Source organism: Panonychus citri, unplaced genomic scaffold (assembly GCF_014898815.1).
Source record: "Panonychus citri isolate SS breed McGregor unplaced genomic scaffold, ASM1489881v1 Contig00140, whole genome shotgun sequence".
Taxonomy (NCBI): Eukaryota; Metazoa; Arthropoda; class Arachnida; order Trombidiformes; family Tetranychidae; genus Panonychus; species Panonychus citri.
The window spans coordinates 2,040,748-2,056,283 of record NW_026515545.1 but is presented as its reverse complement, the minus strand read 5'-3'; the positions used below and the strand labels follow the sequence as shown (position 1 = coordinate 2,056,283).

At 29.6% G+C, this 15,536-nt stretch overlaps 2 protein-coding genes and 1 long non-coding RNA gene across 4 annotated transcripts in view; 1 reads left to right on the top strand and 2 right to left on the bottom strand.

The window, feature by feature from the left end:
• Positions 1–302: 302 nt before the first annotated feature.
• LOC128395034 (sodium-dependent proline transporter-like) lies at positions 303–13,146 on the bottom strand. The gene is made up of 9 exons (XM_053355428.1): positions 12,802–13,146; positions 6,005–6,253; positions 5,136–5,708; positions 5,018–5,064; positions 4,678–4,945; positions 4,492–4,595; positions 3,974–4,211; positions 1,564–2,067; positions 303–966 (listed from the first exon to the last, which is right to left on the bottom strand). The coding sequence occupies exons 2-9, from the start codon at positions 6,098–6,100 to the stop codon at positions 787–789; spliced, it is 2,010 nt and encodes a 669-aa protein (XP_053211403.1). The 5' UTR covers positions 6,101–6,253; positions 12,802–13,146; the 3' UTR covers positions 303–786.
• On the top strand, positions 2,067–4,824 carry LOC128395038 (uncharacterized). The gene is made up of 5 exons (XR_008326490.1): positions 2,067–2,985; positions 3,348–3,496; positions 3,765–3,885; positions 3,945–4,623; positions 4,686–4,824. It is a non-coding gene; the product is annotated as an uncharacterized LOC128395038 (long non-coding RNA).
• A 384-nt stretch (positions 13,147–13,530) lies between the features above and the next one.
• LOC128394934 (hemicentin-1-like) overlaps positions 13,531–15,536 on the bottom strand; it is a 30,642-nt gene continuing 28,636 nt past the window's right edge. Inside the window, exons 8-12 of one of the 2 annotated variants that reach the window (XM_053355312.1) lie at positions 15,361–15,492; positions 14,700–15,293; positions 14,475–14,634; positions 14,000–14,408; positions 13,531–13,772 (exon numbers count right to left, since the gene is read on the bottom strand). In XM_053355312.1, coding sequence (XP_053211287.1) covers positions 13,710–13,772; positions 14,000–14,408; positions 14,475–14,634; positions 14,700–15,293; positions 15,361–15,492 — 1,358 coding nt within the window. In that variant the 3' untranslated portion in view covers positions 13,531–13,709. The remainder of the gene's footprint in view (positions 13,773–13,999; positions 14,409–14,474; positions 14,635–14,699; positions 15,294–15,360; positions 15,493–15,536) is intronic. The other variant, XM_053355313.1, reaches the window with a different exon arrangement.

Here is a 15,536-nt window from a genome sequence, read left to right as displayed (position 1 = left end):
TCCTCTTCCATAAACTAAATTAATCCCACAAAATGAGCCCACAGAAAATCAAACAAGTTTTGATCTCATATTCAAATAATGGATTCATTTGTTTTTCCTTCATGATGATTAGATTATTTTATGTGAAAATATCAATTCTCTTTTTACTTGGAGCTTCGTATAAACGTAAATATTTCATATAATTGACACATACACCTCATCATTTGTAAATCAACTTTAAATATTTTATTTAAACACAAATTCAACTCGTTGATTAACATTTTCGTTGTAAGAATTGTTGTCATCTCCTTTAAACTCGCGCATTCGAAAAAAAAAGTTTTATTTCACTTTAAAAGTTACTCTGTAAAATATTATGACAATTAATTCATAACTATTTAAATGCTACAACAATGAGCTAAGGATAAGCTTAGATTGTGATTTATGATCAAAATTTAGAAAAAAAAATCACAGAGGGAGAGAGAAAGAGAGAAAAAAAACCGAAGAGGATTAATAAATCGGTTTTTAGGTGGGAATATTTACAATTAAAATCCATTGGATTAACTATATTAGGTCATTTTTGGACACTCGATGAACGATCTATTAAAGATATAATTGTTCTTAATTGTTGATCAAAGTTGAACAGTTTAACTATAGTTCATGATCCTTTTAAGGTGTTCGAATGGAAGAAAAAATCAATCAATTGGAATTGTTTTTCTCTCTCTCTCTCTTTCTCTCTTGTTCGATAACAATCATATCAATTATTCGATGTTGAGATTACAAAAATTGGAATCACAGGAAAAAAAAGATTCATGAAACTCCGTTCATTGTGAACCCTTGCAGCTTCGCTGATTCTCGTTTCTCATAAAATTCTGATTTAACTCCCATGAAAACACTTCCGAGGCCTTTTGACTTTGATTTCCAATCTTTCTTTGTTTCCGGATCTTGAGGTCCCCAATCATCAGTTTCATGACAACTCGATTTAATTTTCTGCCGAAAAAAAAACAAATTATAAAAGAAAAACAAATTTAGTCAACAATTTGATTATCAACAATTACCTTACAATTAAAGGGCAACATCAAATTATTAATACTATTGAATAACATCCTATTAATTGCTATTAACAAGTGACACATTTTACTCATTTGTAGGAATACAATTGTTAATCATCATCTTACTAAATTTCTCAATCATTTTATTAGTAACTCAACAAACCAAATGATTAACTTTAATCAAGATGATGTTTACAGCTAATGTGACTTTGGTCCATTGGTGATTAATAAAATTGAAAACTCAAACTAACAAGTAAAAGTCACATGAATTATTTCATTGATGAAAAGTATATATAAATTTGTCATCACATTTCCCGGATCAACACAATACACAAACCAATCAATCAATGAATCAATGAAAATAATCAATCAATAACAACACTAGAAACTAAAAAATTGGACGGAAACACACAATCAGCTGTCACAATTGTCTCTCTATATAAATAAAAAAATTTCCAGAGACAATTTAGATAATTGACCAATTGATTCAGCTAAATTACCATAATAATGGTAATAATAATAACATAATAATCACCTCAATTAGTCCTTCCCCTCGTTTCTCCTTAATTATCTGGTAAATGGCCCAAATGGGTATTTGAAGAAGTATAAACAAAGTGATTGACCAACCGACAACATCGGCCCACCAAGGGAAATCATAATCACCCAATTTCAGTGGTTTATGAGTAATCAATGAATAGATGGCAATGAAGGACAACACAAAGGGCGATGTCCAAACCCAGGTTAACCTCCAGTACCAACCAGTGCGACGGTCAAGCATATAATAAATATCGTAGGTAAAATTTTTAAACCCATAAATCCACATAACGGCGACACATTCAGCGACCGCAATATAGACCAAAGGTAATCCACCGCCATAGTAATCAAGAATCTCGAAGACAAATTTACCCCCACGGGTGACACACGATAAACCGATTAGGAAGCAAATTGTACCCACGGCGAAGACACTTTTCAATCGATGTCGACGAACAAAAGCAAATTCATCACTTAAACTGGTAATGACACTTTCAAGGAGCGCAAACTGTTGACAGGAAAGAAAAAAAACGAAAAAAGAACAAATTTGAACAAAAAGAACAAACAAAAAATTCTAAATAGAAAAGAATAGAAAAAAAAAGAAAGTATATCAAATTGACTCTTTCTTTTTTTTTCTTCACTTGTTATGATTAATTGTTTCATCTTTAGAATTGAATTTAAATTGTTAATTAAACGGTTTTTTATTTCTCTCAACGGTTAACAATTTGTTATCGTTTTTGATTGTTGTTTCTTGTTCTTCTTTTTATTAACTAACATGTTAACTTATTAATTGATTTTCTTATTCTCATGAGTGTTTTGTGTATTTGGTTTTTTTTTCAATTCTTTGATGGTGATAACCTTTTGTTTACACCATGTGAACAATTTACTCAACCAGATTGTGATTTAAATAATTAATCGATAACCAGTGGAAATCATTAACTAAGATGAATCTATTGATTAGATTGACATTCCATTAATTAGTTTGTTCCTTTCTTTGTATTTTTCGTTCAAGTGGTTAACTAATATAATAATAAGAGACCGAATGTTGATAACATGGGAAACACTTTCTCTCTTAATCAACTGGGTAACCTAAAGAGCCAAATACAATTACAATTTGTTAAACATAGAGAATGGAACATATTGAGATCTGGTTAACAGTTAATTATCAACAATTAATGGTGGTCATGTTATCCTAATCTTTAACGTAATTAACTGGTCACAAGATTAATAGACAAGGGTAATGACAACTAATACATTTCATATAATATTTGTTTCTATATGAATGTTAACTTGATGGTCAAGGAAAACAAATCAATCAAAGGAAAAGAATTGCAACTTTTTTCTTCTCATCGTTTTCTCTGATTTAATAATCGTTTCAATCAATAGACAGAAAATCTCATGAACTATCCTCATCTTGATTAACTGAGTAAGTATAAACTAATTTTTTCTTCTCACTTAATTGTAACCATGATACAGTTTCGTTTCACTTTCCAACAATTAACTGGGCCAAGAGCTACAACTTGTGATCTCTATTCCAAAAATAACTCAATGGTAATGATGAAATATACATGAGATTTTGTTCCTATTCTGATTAACATCTAACATTTAGATTGATATTAATATTTGGGTTTGTATATTAAATTTTAGAAAAAGAGAGATGAAGAGAAAAGTGAAATTGTCAACAATTAAGAAACCATTAAGTTGCCAAACAAAGCAAAAAGATTAATTCAATGTCAACCATTCAAACTAAATCTAATTTACTAATGATCTTTATCTTTATCTTTTCAGATTAACATTTAATAGTGACCATTAACCATATTAATTAGAACCTCATATTCATTGGATATCCAAGGTCAATCCAATATGAATCAATTTGAAACCAACGCCTTAACTTTTGATTAACTTTACTCATATTCTAATTGTCTTATTGTTTATTGGTAAGCTATTAAATCATTTCTTTGTAACCATTCAATATGATTTCATTCAGAAATCATAAATATCATAATCATTATTATATATTGAACGGGTGGAGATATACTAATATATAACAATCAGTAATACAGTTCCACCTTTTTGATTGAGAAAAGTTAATTATTTGATTGTAATGTTGTGATACAACAATTAGAACCGAACAAAGTTTGACACATATAATCAAATTTAAATTTAGTTATCATTTCTTTCTCTCTTTCTCTCTCACTTTGACAGAAAATATAAATCCAGATGATTAATTGGATAATTAATGAACTAAATGTATCGTCATTCTCAGCCAATTGACTAAAACCTACGCCCAACTGAATGATGTATGTACATGTACCGATATTTAGATGTAAGTATTGATTAATTGTTTACATTCACAATTGTCTGATTAAGTTTCTTATTTTTCAGGTAGGAAATGAAATCTTTGTCTTCCTTACCTCAGAATCAAGACCCAGAATGAACAGCATTGCAAAGAAAGCAACAGACCAGAATTCAGGGAACGGTAAACGAGAAAGGGCTTCAGGATAAATGACGAATGCAAGTCCAGGGCCACTTTTGACCACATCCTTTATATCAACATTAAGTTCATGAGCTAATGCACCGAGTACTGAGAAAATGACCAAACCAGCAATTATACTGGTCACTGTATCCAATATGCTAACGACCATAGCATCACTATTGATGAAGAAAAAATAATCAATTTGAAATTAGTCTTAACTCATCTAATCAATCATAGTTTTGTTGACAGTTAAAAGGCATACTTGAAATCTACTCCAATCATAATTCAAATTTGATTAATCAATTTCGATTGAAGTGTTTTCATTGATTTCAACGTTTCTCCTGAATCGATGAAACTACAGTCAGACCAAGTATCTCTTTATGAATCAATTAATTTTCAAATTTTGATTCAAGTTTCGTACAACAAATGAATCTATCATTGCAAAGTCTAACTTACCGGAAAACATTGTGACTGAAATCGTTGTAACTACTGTACATTATCAACGCACCCATCGAGACACCAAGCGAGAAAAACATTTGACTTGCCGCTGCGAGCCATACCTTTGATCAGGAGAAATGAAAAACTCAGGTAATTACATGTATTACCTACTAGATTTTCAAATGCAACAATGAGTATGTTTACCTGAATAGAGAGCAGTTTATCCCATGAAGGTGTAATGAAGTACTTGACACCCTCCCAGGATCCAGTTCGAGTAAAGCCAACAAGAAGGAGAGAGATCAAGATGGCGTATGGAAACGTGGCTGCAAAATAAACAACTTTTCCCGATGTTTTGACTCCTTTGACAAGACAAAGAACCGTAATTAGCCAACTAATTGCAAGGCAAAGAGCAAGATCCCATTTGATTCCACCAACATCTTCAATAGAATCTGTTGAATCAAGAACTTTTCTCCTGTCAATTCGAAAGCAAAAAAGAAAAGAAATCAAAAATCAGATAATCCAATTTACGGATTGATCATCTTACTCCCAGAAAATTTGACTCGATGATTTGGCTCCTTCAATGAACGAATACTGTGGACAAAAGTAACAAATGGAAAATGTCAATAAACAAGATCGAACTCAATTTAATTGTAACAACTTACATTTCCAGATCGAACCTGACAATTAGTACCAATCGCCCAATCATGATCACAACTTGTCCAAGGAAGACCGTAACGGAAAACAGCGCCGATAAAGTAAACAGCATAAGAAAGGACAACATTATAAAAGATACAAACAATGAAACAAACACAGGCCATGGCCGCACCAACACCCTTTGCGATGGGACAACAGGACCAAATTGAAAGCGGTCCTTTGGAAGCAAATTGACCAATGACCAGTTCCATGAAGTACATCGGCTTTCCAGCCAAGGTTAACATGATCAAATAGGGTATCAAAAAAGCACCACCGCCATTTTCATAGGCCAAATAAGGAAATCGCCAAACGTTACCAATACCAACCGATAGGCCAACACATGAAAGTAAAAATTCCCACTTGGAACCCCAACGAGCTCGATTTGATTGACCGGAATGTTTATCATCATTAACTAAATTAACGTTACTCTGTTGGTTTATTGTAGTTTCTGTTGATGATGTTGATGATGATGAGTTACTTGAATGATTGTTGTTATGATGATGATTATATTTTTCCAGTTTATCATTGCGTACACTTTTAGCCTGATCAAATTGAACATTCAAAACAAAATTAAGATGTTAAAAGATGATAACTAATCTTTTTTTTTGTTAATTTAGTTCATACTAACAATCATGTCACACTCTAATTAACTTTGATTAGTTAATTTCATGATTGTTTGAGGTTTCATGAACAAATTACAATATTATTATCCATGGTATCTATTGATGGATATATTGTCCAAACTTTAGGTAATTATTAATACATAAAGAGGAGTATAAACATTGTTATTACATTATGTTAATTAACAATTAACTTAATTGTAGAGTAAACTACTTACATCTATTTTACCATTTCCATTTCCATTGTAACCTTCGTAACTTTCATCAGTTTTTTTCCGTGTTCCTGGATTGAAATCACCAGAGACCAACGTCATATTTAATCAACCTTAATTGTTACTAATTTGACTCTTAACAATAATCAGAATTAAGTTAATAACCTTAATTTTTATCCCTCTTCCTCTCTTAACTAATTAACCTCTTAATAGTTTATACAATTAACTGATTTGCACCTTGAGTCCTATTCAAATCTGTTGAAAAACAAAATGAAGAGATGATATTGCAAGAGTGATTAGTTAATTAATCTTGTTAAATTGAGATAATCAAAAGACTATTTAACTACAGAAACTCTAAATTGTTTGAATGAAACAATTTAATTGGCAAAAAATCAACATCACCCGAACCTTGAATAATTTGTAATTACAAACACCATTGACCATTGTAGTAATATTGAAAATCAGTTTTAATTGTTATAATTAACAAGATTATACATAATTATCATATGCAAGGTTGTCTAAGGTAAAACCTGTTTACTAATAACAATCAAAATTAATTGTAATCATCAAGCAAACAAACAAACAAAAAATAATCTACGGAAAATCAAATCAAGGTTAACGTAATAATCAGATGAATGAAAATCATCATTAACTTCACGAATTATCAATTGTTGTAATTAAACGTTGATTGTGATGAAGAAAAAAACAGTCTCTCAATGATTCTGTTAATTGTTGTAATGTTGATTTCATTTTTTTCTCTCTCTCAGTTGAAAATCATTTTCTTAATTTACTAACAATTAATGAAAAAAAAGTACATCAACAAAACGATTGCAAACATATTAATAGTATGAACTCACTTAATTACATTAGTATGATTGCAATTAATGATTAATCAGTAATAGTTTCATCTGCATGATACAATTTGGAAAAACTTTCATCAACAATTAACAAATTGTTTGCATTGATTTTCACAAGAAAACAAGTTGACCCTCAACTTTGAAATTAAATCGTGAAAACGATCACTCGAAACAATTGATGATCTTTGTTGATTGCTGATGATTGTCCAACTAAACGATATTCAAGTCTTTGTCAATTGTTCATTTGCATGATGATCAGAAAGTAAACTGATCTTTAATCATTATTTGATTCCTGATCATCAATATTACCAATATAATGATGATGATATTGGTTGTTTTCTTGCTGGTGATGATACTATTTTCAATCATCAGCCCTTCAGGCAATAACCATTAGTGGAACAATTTATTTTTTGTCTCTGTGATCAAGAAAATATTGTGAAAACAAGTCACGTTATCAGAACTTTGTTGATCGTAACAATCAACGTACAAATTGTCACTAACCCTCCAACAGTTTACATGGACTTTTTTGTCAACACACTCACTTAAAGTGCTTTAATTGAGTAAAGATAAAAGTTAAAGGTGATTAACTCAGGTACGTGTTAATTGATTCTTTACCCACAGGGCATCAGTACTAATTAAACAGATTTGTTATTTCAGGTTATAAAAATATTCTCGAATAGAGATTTATCATGGAACTTTTAATGACGAAAATGAAATAGTTCTTGGAAGCCTGAGCTGCGGAGATGATGAAAATTATCAATAGCAACACAAATGTTCAGATTCGAACTCTATTCCAGACTGACGGAATCGATTTAATCAAGTTCGAAACATTTCTAGAGCCACAATAATCTTGACGATCTTTGTTTCATCTTTTTAAATGATGGTAAAGTATCAATGTCTTTAGGGGTACAAGGAGTCGGCAACTAGTCGAGTTCAATGTACATGTTCAATGTTGTTGATATTCAATGAAAAAGAGACTCGAATTAAGGAATCGAAACTCGCACGAAAAAGTGATTTATATGGAATAAATTTGATATTTACTGCCGAACAAACTTTCATATCTGATCATAGTAGATTGGATCATTCGAACAGCTCATAGAAATCTTTCTATCGTTGGAACCCTGAGGCAAAAGGGGAAAAAGGAATACCCGAAGAACCGATTCTGAAAAACAGCAATAGAAGGAGCGAGGAATCCTCGCTATAAGCCTGATATGGATAATATTAGAAAGTCGTGAGTAGAATCCCCAGGAAAAAACTTCGAGTGATTTTTGTCGAGTTAACTGTTGGCGGGTCGAGAAATTGCCACCGAGTGTGTAAATATGATCAGTAGATTATTTCTGTGACATTGAAATCGATATACAAACTATCCCATGAGATATAATTTTAATCATTTCCATCACGTTGAAAGCTTAATTTGATTTCGAGCAATTTAGCCTTGATTGTTTTTAATTTTCCATCAACAAGGTTTTCCCTTAATTTTGTAACTACTGTTTACTTTTTGTTCAACTAATCAAGAGTTTAGCTAATCAATTGGTTAAAACTTAAGGACGAATCAATTAAAACCAATGAGAATTTAATTGTGTCGTGATGTAATATATTACAATTAATTGCTCAACTATTATTATCATTATCAAATAAGGATAATGATTAATGAAGATCTGATTTGATTGTGATCATTTGAAGGTTGGAAAAAGTTTTTCAAAACTCAATACTTTTGAGAATTAGTTGATTCTTATGGAAACTCGGTCAAAGTACTTTTTTTCTGTTAACAATTAAATCAACTCAATTATAATTAGTGAAAAAGTTAATTAAAATAAAATTTGATTGCTACTGACAAATACTATGATACATATAACCTTAATTGTTTCCTATTTTTTTCATGATCAATTTAAATTCATTTGCTTGTTAACTTTTGATTCTTGGACCATAAACTTTTAACCAACCATATTAATGATGATTTAAAGTTAAATTTAGTCAACAATTAATAACATTACACTTTAATTATCACATTGGTTGGTTTGTTATTGTTTTTTTTTCCGGCTCTCATTTGATTGTAATCAACAATTCACAATTTAAACTTTCACCTTAAATCAGAATCGATTTCAAGTTCATGTTCAGAATATAATTCAGTTCGTATAAATATTTGATTACAATTAGCTGATTATAATCAAGATTAATCAGCAAAAACTGTTGAATCTTCACAACAATCAAATTAAACCTTTCAAGTAATTGTATTAATAGATTAACATTGAATTGTTTCACTATTTGATTTAACCAAACTGATTGTTATTTAATTACTTTGTTAGATGGACATGAAATCAACTCTTGCTGCCAAATTATTTACAATTTAATTACAACTAAATTTAGCTCGTCAATCGTTGATCAAAATTTCCGGGTGGATGTTGATTAAGCTAATTAACAACAATAAATTGGCATCACAATTAAAAGTAATCATTGGACTTACAAGAAAAAGTTTTTACTTTTTTTTTCTGATCACAATTGACTTAATTGTTGTTCAGTTTTTTTTCATCCCAACAAGTCATTTGATTGACAACAATTTAAATTGTCAGAATAAATATAATTTCCTGTTTATCAAAATACAATTTAAATTTGTTTCCAACGATATTAATTGTTTACAATATCGTTGAAAATTAAGTTGCAACAATCAGATTATAAACTTTAACTTAATTTAGATTCGTGTGTGTGTTGATTAGTGAAAGTTGATCAAACTCGTATATTTAATAATCATAATCATCTTCATGTTGATTGTCAAGAAAATCAGTAAATCAATTGTTTATTTCATCTTCTATACCAATAACAATCAGCCCACATTTAAATTGTTGAAAACATGGTTAAGCTTTAATTTAAATTATACACTTTTGATTGTAATAATCAATGAAAAGTCAACACAATAAACAATCAAGTTAATGATTGTTGATCATGATGAGCACCTAATCATCAGAGTTTAATAATACATAATTTATTATTAATCAATTTAGAACCTGTTTCAATATTATTATTAAATTAAACGATGGTGATTCAATTACGATCAACTAATCACTTTCTAATTTTCCTTGATTCTATTGTGTTTAAATAGCGATAATCAAATCAGTCTTTTTTTTGCTAACACATGATTTAGATTGTCAATCAAGGTAAATTACTAATAGTAAAAGTAATTGATTAATCAACAATTTTTTTACAAATCAATTTCCAATTGCCTCGTAATAAAGTTAAACAAACTAACACTTTCGTTAATTGCAATTAAATAGCACAATTTACTGGATGATCAGAGAAGTTGATAGTTTGATGGTCATCAATTTAATCAACTTCGTACTTTTAAACTGAATTAACTTTGATCATGATAATCAAAAGGGTGAAAAAGTCTTTAACCTTTTCATATCAATATAAATCTAATAACAAACTGACTTGATTAACTTTTTTTTATCAAACTTAATTTGATTGTTCATTTTATTGTATAAACTAAAATAGACTAATTTTGTGGTTAATTTTAAATTGTTTACTGTGAGTAAATCAAATTATGGTTAAACTAATCATGAATTCAAAAAACTACAACAATTTAAAGGTTAATCTTTTTCTGTATTAGTTTATTATTGGTGATGCGTTGTTTTTGACTATTAGTTAATTGTTTGGCAGGTTAATCGTTAGATAAATCAAAAAAAAAGAGAGGAATTAAATTAAAATCTAACTTGTCAACGGCTCAAGTGTAGAAACGACAAATTGATGATAGTTTTTACAGTTATATCAACGAAGGCGAAAATATAATAATAGTAAAAAAAGCGATGATAATGATGAAAGACACATGAAGATGAAAAAGTTTCCATAACATTTGAAAAGGCTGAAGGGTTGAAGGTACTTTGGTACAGGTAAGTTAAAGGTGAGAGAGAAATAGAGATGAAGATGATGAGTAAGCAAAGAGGCTTAAGAAGCTTTTGGAAGGAAGAATAGAGAGAGAGAGAGAGAGAGAGAGAGAGAGAAAAACTAATAGGAGAGAGAGAGAGAAAAGGATGAGAGAGTTTATCTGATACAGGCCAGCAAACAATTAGGTAACAAGGCAGAAGATTTTGATTCGGTCAGCTGATTATAACCTTTAGCCCATCAACACCATTGAAAGTTAACCTTACTCAGCGATAGCTCTCCCATGTTCACACTCTAGACTGAACTGATTGAGCCTAAAGAAGATGAAATTGAAACAATGTAAAAATATCTAAATGATTATCGAGGGTGAACAACTGATAATGTTACAAGGAAAACTTTCTTTTAGAACTTTCCAAGTTTCGAATTATTTTCTTACCTTTTTTCTCCGAAAGATTCTTATCATTAACCTCAGACGTCTGTCGAATGTCAATGGCCTTAGAACTTTTCTTTTCTTCCAACCGATTCTTCCTGAATCAATTGGAATATCATCTTAATATTAAGATAATAATACCAGGGAACTCTAAATATATTATTGTCTCTGATTCTTGCCAAAAGCGAAACTTTGATAACAATTTTGTTTTCTATTTTGTAACTAACAATTTACGTCAATTGATTATTTTTACAATCAGTTGATTCACATTTTCGTTGGTGAATGAAATTTCATGTTTACTCATATTTGTTGTCTCCCTATTATTGAGATGATTTAATCAACAAGTTAAATCTTGTTTTCCTCTCGCATCATTAATCTGAAAATTTATGTTCATCTTTAATTCAATTGCATTTTAAATTTGCAATTAACTTTTGGTTAACAATTTTCTAGCTCATATTTTAGCACAAACAAGTTACTATTTTTTTACAGTTATTTTTACAAAAGTTTCATCATCATCATCATCTTAATCACTGGATTACCTTCACGGTTATGAAGATAACGATATGATTATCCTTTTTTTTATCTTAATATTAATAATAATCATCTGTGAGTTAATTAAGTCACTGGGTAAATTGTTGGTGGTATTGAAATTGCTTGGGCTAATTGTTGAAATTGCGACAAGAAATTTACTATTTATATTAATGAAACTGTTGCCAATTGTTGATTAATTGTGATTCTAATTGTAAATTGATTAACATTTTTTTCTGTTATTGTTGTTATCAGGTGAATGTCTTATGATGGTAATAGATTTAGATCAAGATCAGATTACCTGTAAGCTTTAAAGTCTGATCATTTGATAGTAATTCCAACAATTAACTTAAAAATGTTCACTCAAATTAGAATTTAATCTGACAATCAAATTAAATAGATAGAAATTCATCTAATCTTCATCAAAATAATATCTTTACTTTCTTTCGAAAGCCTTTTTTTTTCTTGGCTTAAGATTAAGCAAATAAGAAAGAGATAAAGTTGAAAGTTTTGAGAGTAAATCTTATATACAGACTAGATTATTTTGAAACTAATCCATCATTTTATTTTCAGTACATAAAGAGATGAACATGAAGATGATGATGATGGGGGAAAATGTCAACATGATTCAGGAAGAGATGTGAACATGGTGAAAATGAACAGATCAACATGAATACGAAGTTTTTTTTCTCGTTCTTTACTCAGCCAGAATTATTCAGATCCTTTTACGGTTCTTGAAATTAATTCTTTGAAAAGAGAGAGAGAGAGAAGAAAAAACTCAACATGAAATATTGATAATGAAAATCATGATGATAATATTTCATCGTCAATGATAATCAATCAAGAGTAACAATTAACAGAATCGTAACTTTCTTTTCTTCTTCTAGTTGAAACTCACATAAAACAAGCAATTGATTTCATGATGAAATAATATATAAAAGAAAATGTGAGTTCAATTATCAAACATAAGAAAATTAACCGTTAATCCGATTCCTATTCTTGACTAAAATCACAATTAGGACAAATAATTGTGACAATTAACCAGAATAGAAGATCAAGATGAACATAAATCGATAAAAACTAGTGAAAGAAATGAGAAAAGTTTAACTTACATGGGAAACTTGCCAATGGAATTAGTGAATTTATTTAATTAACCAAGAAGAAAAAGGTTCAGCTTATTATTATGGAACAATTAACTTAAATTCCAAGTTGATTAAATTGATTTCTTTCCGATTGGAACAAAGTTTTTCGCTATCGAACACAAAATCAATCGATGATTAAAATTAAGTTGATTTGGTTAACCGTTGATCTGATTTTCCGATTTGTATGGACTCACAAATTTCGTGAGCTCATAAACTTTCAATCAAATTTACTTTAAACTCAATGATTATGGTTAATTGTTAATCCAAATTATAATCATCATGTTCAACAAGTTATAAACTTTAATCACAATTTAAAATGATTTCAAACTTACAAATGATTTGAAAAAAGCTTAAACCAAAAGGAGGTAACAATTAACCCACGTGATCAATTGTTTACTTAAATTGTTAGCGCCATCTAATGATTTAACTTAATCTAAGAGATTACAGTTAACCATTAAACTTTTAATTGTGATTAACTTAACTAATTAAACTTGACCTTTACCCTCAGGGATTCAGTTTCACTTTTACTCAAATATTAGTTAAACTTAAAGATCACAACATTAGCTGATTAATTAGTTTTCCCGATCAAAGGTTAATCAATTGGTTTTGATTATGATTATGATATTAATGTAAATCAATTGATTAGATTTTAATTGCTTGAAATAATTAATGAAATGACCGATCAAATTTTCATTGATTGATTGGAAAAAGTTTATTTCATTTTTTTACTTATCATTATTAGCAATTTTTTAGGCATTAATTTAGTTTCAATAATTTGATTTGAAAATTTGATTGTTGAGGTAATTAAGTCATATAGCAAATTAAACACTCAGTGTAACAATTTACAGGTTGATTGTGATTAAATTTTGATGATTAATTTAAACTGGAGTTGAAAATCCGCTAATATTGGTTCCAAAATGAACATTTCTTTGTTGATTTATCTGTTTTAATTTAAATTGTAAAGTAAAATTAATTATCATGATCATCTGAGATCTTAATCAATTCAAATTGGCTGAATTTTAATCTAAAAATTTGATCAATAGCCAACAATTTACAAATAATATTCAATCCCAATGAAGATTTATAAATATCAATTTAAATTTGGTTATTGATCAATTGTTAGTTTAATAGAAAAATTTAATCATAAATTGTGGTTAATTTTTCTTACCCTTAAATTGTTGGTGTGTTGAAATGATCGTCTAGGTAACAATTGACTTCTCATTGTAAGATCACCAAGAGCAATTGAATTATCACAATTAACTTCTTGTAAATTGTTGATTGTTTCACGAAAATTGGGAAATGATCCAACTGAATATAACTTTTTATCCACAAAATTAATTCCATATCCTTGAGAACCAGTAAATCCAATAGTGTAATTATAATTACTCGTTGTTGTAGACATTTGATTGTACGAAGGTAAAACATAATTAGTGTAGTGATTTGTCCCAATCAATTGATCATTTACTTTATCAATATAACAATCTTTTGATGAAGGAACCACATCAGGATTAATTGCACCCGAAGTGAATGGTTTTGCATAGCTATCAGTTAGATTATCACCAAAGGATTCAGATTCCCTGTTAATTGAACATCATCAACAACAATTAACTACCAACAATTAGTAACAATTTAACCAAACTTACATTATATTTGATTGTTTGATTACTGTTGTTTTAAGCTGTCGATGCTTTCGTATGCCAAAGGCAATGGTCACTACCAAGGACAATAAAATAACAGCCGATATCAAGCCTAATCTAACAGCGGACATGATATTGGAGTCAAATAGATACAAGACAAAATCCCCTGAAATAATTAGATGCAAACAATTAGTTAATAGTAAAGGATTTATATTGTAATCAGTTTATTACCATCATCTCTCCAAGAACGAGTCGTAGTTGTGAGGGAAATAATTCTTGACGATCCATTTGAATTGGATGAAAACAGCATTAAGATATAACTGGATTCTGGTGTAAGGTCACTTATATTGAAAATCGGCTCAATTGGATTACTTATATTCTGTATAATTTGTTTACGATTGTCTAAAACTTGAGAGTTAAATGTTTGATTTAATCCTCCATCATAACCAGGTAAACATTTGATAAACAATTTATCTGATAATCTTTCATAGATTGTACATTCTGAAAGAGCCTCAGGGGGACCAGAGGGTATTAAGGTGAAAAGACAAGGTTCCAATTGTGGTCCAATAGCATTTCGAGACCAACACTCAAATATACCAAAATCGTCTTTACTTTTTACTTGATATTCAAGCTTTGATATTAATCCTTCTGAATTGAACTTGAAATTTGTTAAATCAGGTTGATTTTCGTGACCCATTGATCCATTTAGTAACCAGTAAAAGTCAACCTTTCCCGGTGAAGCTTCAACCTCACATGTAATTCTGAGGGTTTCACCAAGAGAAACACCAACAATACCCCGTTGACCTTTCTTACATGTCGGTGGATCTGAAAGAAGAGTTGATTATGATTAAGATTCTAATTGATTTGTAGAAATAAACTTGGAATAACTTACAATGAACTTCCAAATGGAAAACATTTGACATTGTTTGACCTTCAATATTCATTGCTGAACATTGATATCGACCATGATCTTGTCGTATCGTTTTTTCAATGATCAATGTTGTATTTAATTGTTTGACTCCTGCTGATTAAAATAAACAATTATCATTATTAATCAACTGACCCATG